Source organism: Vanessa cardui, chromosome 18 (genome assembly GCF_905220365.1).
Source record: "Vanessa cardui chromosome 18, ilVanCard2.1, whole genome shotgun sequence".
NCBI lineage: Eukaryota > Metazoa > Arthropoda > Insecta > Lepidoptera > Nymphalidae > Vanessa > Vanessa cardui.
Genome location: NC_061140.1, coordinates 8,355,686 through 8,365,817, shown reverse-complemented (window position 1 = coordinate 8,365,817; position 10,132 = coordinate 8,355,686). Strand labels below are relative to the sequence as shown.

Genomic DNA, 10,132 nt, shown 5'->3' with positions numbered 1-10,132 from the left:
CAGTCACCATTTTAAAAGTTCAAAATTATGTTCGCCCGAATTATTCTTGCCGAATATAAAGCGTCTAATTATCAAATGATTTAATATAATTATTAGAAACAATTATGTGCGTTATCATTATCAAAATATATAAGAAAATTGGCAGTTACGTTTACAATTAAAAATAACAATTACAATTTACTAATAATAAGTTTAATTGATTAATTCTATAAATAAATAATATACTTATTTATATTAAAAGTCATGGCATCTTTGGTATATTCGTGTGAAATTATGTGAGTATTGTTACGTCAAGGCAATATTTAGAATGCCTTTTTATGAATTATAATATATAAAAAGTTAACATACTTATGCGGTTTTTTATTTATTCTCAGCTATTGTATCGCTACTCTAGTTTTCATCATAACATCAAACCAAAAGAAATACTTAGCAGTGTAACTTTTACACTGGTTTAGTGACACGCGCAAGTACTTGTACAATATATATTTTTTTATTAATACGATAAAGGTATTAATTATTCTGTGATTATTATTCTATTGCATGGTGTCTTTTTACACAATTTTGTGATTAAATTTGTTTTGCAGTGCAGTCTTAATTATTGATAGAATCATTAATATTTACTCGTGTCACTAAACCAATAGTTTTCACGATACAACGTACAAATTACAATCTTGCCACACACACTTAGGCACTAGATCATTACAAATAGAATTGACATTTTCTTTACACACATTAAATTGTCAACAATTAGCGAAAATTATTATAAACATTCCTTTTTCAAAACAACTCGCTAGCTAGTTCAAAGCTTTTGTGTTCATAAAATAGCAACAGGAACGTTTCAGAACAGAGTTTTTTTAAAGTTTGGCCCACGTGTATGGATTTTTAAATTTAGAATCAACGGTTATTTTAAAGAAGACTTTATTGAGCTAAGCGCACACAGTTATTTATTTCATGACGTTTGAATAATCAGCTGTGTACGTTTGGCTTTAACGTTTTACTTATGTACACAATGATCGTTTGATCACAGCATCTTTACAAATGGCGTATACCAACACTCTAAATTGGCAATATTGCACCGCAGTGCGCTTACGCTCTAGTATCTATGTATACATAATCACTATTTCTAGAACATTATCGAATAATTATCAAAACGATCCCCTAATAATCTAGATACACCCATAAGAAGCACTTTTTAATCAATGAATGAATATCAGAATTTACATATTATTTATACATGGTAAATATAATTTATATCATATCTTTATTCTTTTTCGTTTACTTACTATAAAACGCAAACGGTTTTTTTTCTCAATATAAGTCGAAAACATCAATTATTCTGCGGTGAAAATGTATTTAATTCTTTTTTAAGTTTTTTATTAAGATATGAGAAATGCGACAAATTCTTATCTGTTTTTTTTAATCTGGAACCTTTATAACGGTAAATTTTAAGTACTGTTCCCGCACGATGTTTTCGACTTATAAGCGATGTTCTATTTTAGAAATTCCTTAATATAACCTTAATCTTGTGCTACTAATAGTAGTAAAAAGCGATTTGCGAGTTCATTGCAATTTTTTATTTTAATCCTTCGTTCTTTATTGTAGAGTAAATATTAAAAGAAAAGTTGCAATGTCCCCAACAACTCCACACTAACTAGTCATCAACATGGTACCAACAAAACTTATATTTTTACCTAAAATATAAGTAAACTATGTATATTCTAAACAATCTACAAATTTGTTACATTTTTCATCATACATATCGTTAATATTGTTCTGTCGTTTTAAAAAAAATACATTTTTGTCATCTTCTCCGATGTACCATCGACTTATTTTCGGGTAAAGACGAGTACGTATATTTATCATGGAAGAGAGATTTCCGTCACGATAACGGTGACTTTGTATACAATCCAAGTCGTAACAAATTACATGAACAACACGCTATATTCTTTGCCTATCTTGCAAATTTAGAAATTTGTAAAATAGGCTCTAAGTTACTAATTTATAGGCAGCTCACTTGTACGACGCGTCGTAACATTACATTCGCGAACAAGCGTCTTCGTTCGCGCGGAACTGACCGACGACCTCGTTGAACATTCAATTTTTAATTCACTTCAACTACTTCGCATACGGACGGTCGATGGGTCAAAGTTTTATCGATTCGAAATTTGAATATTCACGTTTCGCTTCGTGCGCCGTCAGTCAGCTCGGCCGGCTATACTAATCACTATCAATCGGTACAATAACAATGTGATCCATCCATTACAGTTCGAATAACGATCACGCACCATTCTGGAATGTCTTTTGAGTTTCAAAAGTTCGTATCGCGCGTTCGCGGCGAGCCGAGCGGGGAAGGCGCTCGGGTCGCCGTCGGCACGCGGGGGAGGTCCGTTCGGGCGGTGGAGAGCCGCGGGGGAAGTGTCGGAGGGGGCGGGGCGGGCGCGCTAGTTGCGGTAGATGTACGCGCAGGGCTGCGGCGCGGGCGGCGGGGGCGTGGGCGGGCGCTCGCCCGACGGCGACGGCGAGGACGAGGGCGGTGAAGGCGACGATGACGACCCGCTCGCAGACCCCGAGCCTGACCCGCTGCTGCGCTGCGACACTGCAATCGGTATGCTTTATTGTAATAAGGAGTGCGAGAGTACTAAGTGCGTCTTAATACCACTTAGCTGTCAGTCGCTCGTGAACTATTTTCGAACAAGACAGATCAGAGAAGTTTTCTTCCTTCGCAGCATCAGTTACTAAAGTACTCCATTTGATAAAATACCTGACTTTTTAATAATGATTTCCGAAACTGTTAGTTGAAGTTAATTTAAATTTAATTAAGTGACAAATATTTAGTTTATTCATACCAATCTTTACTATTTAATTTTTAATATTTCTTTATTTTAAAAATAAGCTAACAATTTTAAATATCGGCCAGTGTCAATGTATTAATGTATTTTACACTATTAAGTGTAAGGGAACGTACCCAACGTGTGGTGGTGGTGCGTATTATGCTTATGATGGTGCATCTGGTCGCGCGCGTCCGCCCCACTTGTTTCTCAGAGGTACACTTTTTTCACTGAGCGCGTGGTCGAGAAGCCATTGTCGTTCCCACGCCGGTACCCATCGCCCTGCGGTCCGAATATTCCTGCGTTAACTGACATGCCGCAGTGAATATGGATGCATGAGAACATGAAATTAATGATGCGTTAGTGATATTATGAAATTATTATGAGTTAATGACATATTTGCTCAAATAAAATATATCATTTCAGACTCATTGTAATTTCTTAATGAACAAGCAATGATTGGAATGATTAATTGATGTAAAATGATTAATGAAATTGATTAGTTAAATAGACATTGAGATAGTAAGACAACAAGCCACAAAGCAAATTAGATAATAATCGGTGCGAAAATTGTCGTGTTAGTAATACGAGTAATATTAATGATTATTGTTGATAGTGAGGTGCAGACGATTTATGAATAAAATAAATGTGATGACAATTGACTCAGGCAAACCTCTTCATGACGATCATAAGCTATAGAATTTTTTTTCAAACTTTTGTTATTCTGATAAAAATTTAAAAGGGGGAAATGTTCCTATTCAGTAAAACACACCTACACACAAAGTAATAACTAATATATTATAAGTAATAACTCTGTAAAAGTGCTTTATTAAAAAACTACTTAGGTGAAATGTTATTTAAATGATGATAGCAAGCATTTAAACATCAACATACGACTCGTAAATTAAATATAACTGCAAAATAAAACGGAGTCAGCGTCTGAAAATTTGACAGCGGTTACAAATATTCAAATATGAATTCAATTTTAAACACGAGCGATTACTCGCTCAAACCACTATCATCATTCAAACGAGCCCGTGCTCAAGAAAGAAGAAGAACAAAGCACAACTGACATTGACCTGGTGGGAGCGGAGCGTCCCGAAGTTGTCCCGGCGGTATGCATCGGGCTGGAACTGGAAGAGAGTCTCGTGGTGGGGGTGGTAGGGAGGGTGCTTGCGCAGAGTGGCGCGTGGAGACGCCGGCTTGGGTTGTGGCGCCAGCACCGGCTCCGCATATGTCACCTCTTCTACCTGCTGTAAGAGCTTAGGCTCGGCTTGAATTCTGGAAGAAGGGAAAGATTTCCGTTCAGTATTATGTAATAATAAAATTAATTTGTCACTTTGATATAATAAATGTGAAAGTAAGTCTGTCTGTCGCGATTCACGATCAAACCACTGAATCGAATTTGATAAAATTTGGTATGAAGAAAACTTAAACTCCAAGAAAGGATTTTTTGCCTGACACATGATAACCAACACCCAAAAACGCGAGCAAAACCGCGGGAGACTACTAGTACCTGATACTTAAAAGTGAGTACTTGTAAATTTGAGTGAATACTATACCTGTTAATATTCTGCCGCTGCTCAAAATACTCATACTCTGTATCTGGGTAAGGCATATTATCGTCATCGTCCTTCTTGCATCGTCTGCCGCATATGTAGCCGGCGGCAAAACCAGCACCTAACGCTGCCAGCGCTCCCGCTGCGACTGCTAGCGCTAATGTTTCTACAGAATAAGCGGCGGGCGGTGGATCTGCTTGTAAAACTTCTGGACCTGTGAAAGAGGCATCGATTTTAATTGAATAATTAATTTCAATTATGATACCTTCATCCTTATCTCTTAATTGCTTAACTCTTATTTTTAATACAATAAAATAATCAAATTATACTTTATGTAGGAAGGGTCTTCATGTTAGAGTATTAACTTGAATGTTAAGCTACCGTCAAATGATTTGCCGTTATTCAAGTAGTTATCATACCTTCGTTGTTATTGTTGCTGCCTTTGCCATCTTTATCTTGGACAATGTTGATGACTTCTCCCTTATTCTCACCTCTTGCGTCATCATATAAGCCGGAGCTAAGCCCTCCAACAGCACCTGCGTCTTTACCTTAAAAGAAAAAATATATTTGGTCAGTATTTATTTACGTTTATATAATAAAAGAGTAATGAATAGCAAGTTAGCTTACTATGTGGACAAGCGGCATGACTTCCTGTGCTGACGCTCTGATAAAAGGAGTTCTCATCTAGCCAGCGGCTGACACCGTGTGAGTAAGCACGACACCTGCCTGCCTGTTTGTCCCAAGCACAGTATGGATCTTGAAGCGCCACGCATTCCCTGTTGACAAAAAGAGGATTACTAACTACAGATTTGTAAACAATACTAGGAATTCTCCTAATATTTTATGAAAAAAGTTGAAAAACAAATTGAAATATATAAAAAAATTAAAAAAACATATCCTTAAAATTTTCACAACTGTTATTGCTTTCTTCAACGATGGTATCAAATGATTTATATTTATAACTTACGAGCATGAGCTTATCTTGTCACTGGAACACCGATGTAGTCTCAGGCTGAGGACTTCTCTATCTGATACGGCGATAAGTCTTGCTGCATCACGGCCAGCCCTGGCTACTCTCAATGCCCTAACAGGAGAACCAGCAGCGAAAGCTTGCAATTCTTCAATGACGACTGGCACTGCACGTTTGTTAGAATCGTACGATACGGCATTTATAGCTTTAATGATTTTGCCATTATCTGAAAGGGAAAGCAATGTTGGTATTGAAATATAGATTTGCAGACAGAATCATTGGTATCTATACCTATAAAATAGGTCTAATGATAATAATTACGACTTACCTGTTCCTATAAATAAAACGTCGTACGCTTTTCCACCAGGTGTTTTCACTTGAGGATCCACAGCGATTTGCGTAAAGCGATAGCTGAAAATATTACCAATTATTAATACCAGACCAACACCTACATTTTAATAAATAAGGCAGGGCATTAAAACTTACTGGAAACTTGTTCTTATAACGATTGGTTCTCCGAAGAAGGCTGGGACTGATTCGTCCATCAACGCATGAGTCTTGATGAAGTTTAATGTTTGATCCGGTAATTGTCTTGAGTCGTTGTGACAAGTACCTGGTCGAGGTTCTGGTACCTAGAAAATAAAGAGCCATATTATTTACGGAATATTCTTCACAGATCAGAACGTGATCTAATTATCCATTAACATTAATTGAAATAATTGTATTTAATTAACATGACGTTGTATTTTTTAAATGTTGAAAAAGAGTAACTACTGAGTTTCTTGCCGGTTCTTCTCGGTAGAATCTACTTTCCGAACCGGTGGTAGCTTCACTTAATTGTAAAATGACGATTCAAAAGTGCTTATAAAAGCCTACTTGAATAAAGTTTATTTTGATTTTGATTTTGATTTTTTAATGATGGCCAACACACTGATAAGTCTTCTTTGAGCTGGTCACAAAGCTAGGCCAAGAAGGAAGTTTTCAATATGAAATTGTAGTATATACATGTAGTCAATATATTTTAATACCTTTGCACTATTTACAGGCAGCCAGTTGGAATTAATGGCACTTTGTTCCTTAAAAGTTCCTTCAAAAGTATCAGCAATATCTTGCATGCTGAACGCACAGACTGCACTCCCTGATATGCTGTTAGGAGGAGTTGTGAATGTTCCATAAATTAATTGAGCGTTCAAGCCGCCGTAAACGCCTTCAATCAGCTCCGTCGTTGATTCTAAAAAAAGAGTTTTAATTCATTAAATATAAACACGGAATGGTTATATCAAAAGCAAGAATTTCTTTTACTATTGTTTTAAGTCAATTTATGAAGTCCGCAAAATCTTCTGAAACTATTGTTAATTTAAGTAATATTTGTATAATGTTGTGCTTACGTATTTCGTTGAAATAGAAGGGGAAATCCCCAGCAACAGAACAGTTTAGTCTTGACTTGAGAAAAGAAGTCCATCGTTGCTTGAAGCGATGCGGCCCGCCGCGGTCGTCGCGGCAAACTCGGGCAACGCGCGAGAATACCGTCTGTTAAAATAAATTAATGACATATTAATAAAAAAAATTGTACATCATTCATAATTATTCAAATTCTTATTATTTTAGATTATTAATATTAGATTTATTCAAAAACTTCATATTAAATCTCATTGAATGCAGGCTGAGATTTGGGAAAGTGATCATTTTGATAAATATTAAAATAATATATTCTACAAGCTTTTTTTTATTATTGTTAATGAAGGAGTATTGGAATTGGATATGATTCAGAAAGACCACAGATGTCATAATTACAAAGTCGATAGTCGTTTTAAAACGACAGGTGAAAACAGATGAAAGTAATAATGTTATGAACATCTATGATCTTTTTTTAAATTGTTTATTCGTAGTTATACAATTTTCTACCGATAATTGTAAATATAATACATACTTTTCCGCAATTGATGTATTCGACGGCAGTTTCTCGAAAGAAAAAGTAGACGAAGTTCCCATGTACTAATGAATTCACAAAATCAGGAGCTGTGAACAGAATAATTACCATTAGTCGCAAACAGTTCGATATTAATGCATTATGTAAACTAACATGATTAACTACAGCTCTCTTAATCTAGGGTTGCCTTCAGTCCTTTGCTTACAAAGCAACATTAAAATCTGATAATTAAATTTCATAATACAGACTACACTAAATTTAACACCAACAAAATATATTTAAAATAGTCCTTTGTTGTTTCCAATTATACGATTATGTATTATTTTTGAGTATATAGTGAGTGTGTGACGTCAGTAACAACCCTATGAATATCATAACATAGTGTCGATAATTTTAATACGATCCTAATCTGATTTATCGTCTGTCGCATCGGATATCATGGCTTTGACGGCAGTTCCCACCAAAACGCGTTCTAAATTCAATTAATTTGACGGATGTATATTTGACAGCGATGTTCGTGAGCAATAGAGCGTGCCATGTGTAAATATTATTGTCGTCGAATCAGCGTACAAAGGATGTTTAATAACTATAAATATATTTAAGTATTACATTAATAAATAATTAACAAAATATATTTATGGAGGAAGATTAAATGCTATAAAATCTTTTCAATACGGCCCTAAAGGGCATAGCCATAAACTAAACTGGTATTTAGTTAGCAAGATCTACTTGGTTATTCTGTTATATAATCAATGTATCCATTTATTATTAATATACATTTATTGTAATTTTTAATAAAGTCTGAAAGCAATAAAGTTATGATAACTTTTATATATATCTATATCTCGAATTGGTACACCAAACAAAACGGAAAGAAGTATTTCCGAATTTTATATCAAAGAAAACATTTTTGTGCTATCGTGTAAAAACTATCGTGTTAGGTCAGAAATATAAAACTTTTTAGAATATACGGGAGGTTCCGATATGTAAATTGTTTACCATTCAAAGTCATGGAGTCGTACGGTTCTGTTTGTAACGGCTCTCTGTAGATAATAGGTTCCATGCCGCTGAAGTCTGCCACTGTTCCCGAATACAGTTCTCCATCTGGAAAGATAAGCCGAAAGTTATTTTATTATCTAGTTTACACTCAAAAGTAAACTTATTCATATAGACTTTATTATTTGATATATTTGCCACAAAGATAAAAAAGTTAAATTAAATTGTGCAATTAAATAAGTCAGATTTAACGTCAAAATTAAAAACAATAGTAATTATCTAATGCGAACTAGAGGCGCATTTTATAATACAACAATTTTCAACCAGAAGCTTCATAATGCCTTGTTGTTTTTTTTTTCATAAAACCTGACGCCACTATTGCCGTCTATGGTACACAACCATTTTCAAGTTTCACTATATTTCATATATTATTAACCAGCTTGTCTTTGTCTCTCAATTATATATGTGGAGGTTAAACCTGTACGGTTATTAAAATGAAGACTTATATTAACTGTACTTTCATGCGTATAATATTGTTTCCATCATCAACGATAAAAAATAACGGAAGCCTGCAAATCGTATTTGCTATTTCATGACGACTCATAAATATCAGTGAAATTGCCTACTAACCGTACGTTCCATCCTTTGTTTCACAGTCAGCTTCAAGTTAAAACGCAAAACAGTGTATGCAAAAGTGTACTCTATCGTATTCCGGGTGATATCAAAATAGCTCGTTCGAATTTAATTCATAGCCATATGTATAGTGTGGTGGTCTGTGCCCTGCAATGTACCGCATTGCAGTGCTTCAGTCGTTAAGAGAAAGCCATTGCAGTAATAGTCAACTAATATATAGTAATTAACGATTCTCTCTTAATTGGTAGAGAATTCAGTATAAGTTTCGTTCAGAATTTAGTGTTAGTTTTAATTCTCAATTAATTACTACTGATTTTTTTTCTCCATATTTCTTTGTTGTCATTTAGTCCTTTATTTTTTATAAAGAAGTTTTTATGCACTTTCTTGCTATTCTTTTTTTAATCTCATAAATAACAAAGAGATAGATATATTAATTCAAGTAATATCAAATTCGTAAACGAGATTTTATGTACAATATAATTATCCAATCAGAATTTCGTGTCAATGAAATAAAATTGAACCATAAACAATTTGAAAGTAAATAGAACCCATTTAAATAAACGTTCTATATTTGAAAATTCAAATAGTTTGAGAATAATAAAAAACTTTACAAAACATCGTTGCATTTACAAAACGCGAAGTTAAATATATTGCTCGTGCAAACGGCGCTGAATTGACGCAACTGTAAAGTAAATTGCACACCTGAATAATAATTACCATTTTAAAAGACATCATTACCATGTCACTGAATAAACTTTAAATGTCTGCATAAGCTACGTTTTAGTTTCGACGCCTTTACTTGCTGGATAAATGTATGTGTCCATAAAACTGCGTTACACTACTGCAGACGCCAGTACAGCGTAGTGGTCCCATGGGGCGCATGGCTTAATTGGTCCAGATCAATAGAAGATAACTATCTCTACCCGTAGTAATGGACGCCTATACTACACTTTCTACTTAGTAATGCAGTATATTGTACGGATATATTACTGTTTTATTACGATATATTGGTTGTTATGTAATACTTGGTGATAATACTGCCACGCATTTATGAGTACATCGGCTTTAAAATAACTCCATATTAGTGATTAAAATGTAAAATATATTCGTATAATAAATCTCAGTGTTGCCCGATGTAATAATCTTTGTTCGAAACGAAAATTGACTTATAGGCTTAATAAAGCAAATTGATGCGTATATCTTAAAAAAAGGATGA

General features: G+C 34.5%; 1 protein-coding gene across 1 annotated transcript in view; it reads right to left on the bottom strand.

The window, feature by feature from the left end:
- Window positions 1-779: 779 nt before the first annotated feature.
- The window catches only part of LOC124537176 (semaphorin-1A), a 348,540-nt gene continuing 339,187 nt past the window's right edge, over window positions 780-10,132 (bottom strand). The window contains exons 6-18 of the mRNA XM_047113899.1: window positions 8,287-8,391; window positions 7,288-7,376; window positions 6,746-6,887; window positions 6,386-6,588; window positions 5,844-5,989; window positions 5,686-5,768; window positions 5,355-5,583; window positions 5,015-5,163; window positions 4,807-4,935; window positions 4,391-4,601; window positions 3,902-4,109; window positions 2,966-3,110; window positions 780-2,596 (exon numbers count right to left, since the gene is read on the bottom strand). Of these exons, the coding sequence (XP_046969855.1) occupies window positions 3,039-3,110; window positions 3,902-4,109; window positions 4,391-4,601; window positions 4,807-4,935; window positions 5,015-5,163; window positions 5,355-5,583; window positions 5,686-5,768; window positions 5,844-5,989; window positions 6,386-6,588; window positions 6,746-6,887; window positions 7,288-7,376; window positions 8,287-8,391 (1,766 nt within the window). The 3' untranslated portion in view covers window positions 780-2,596; window positions 2,966-3,038. The remainder of the gene's footprint in view (window positions 2,597-2,965; window positions 3,111-3,901; window positions 4,110-4,390; window positions 4,602-4,806; window positions 4,936-5,014; window positions 5,164-5,354; window positions 5,584-5,685; window positions 5,769-5,843; window positions 5,990-6,385; window positions 6,589-6,745; window positions 6,888-7,287; window positions 7,377-8,286; window positions 8,392-10,132) is intronic.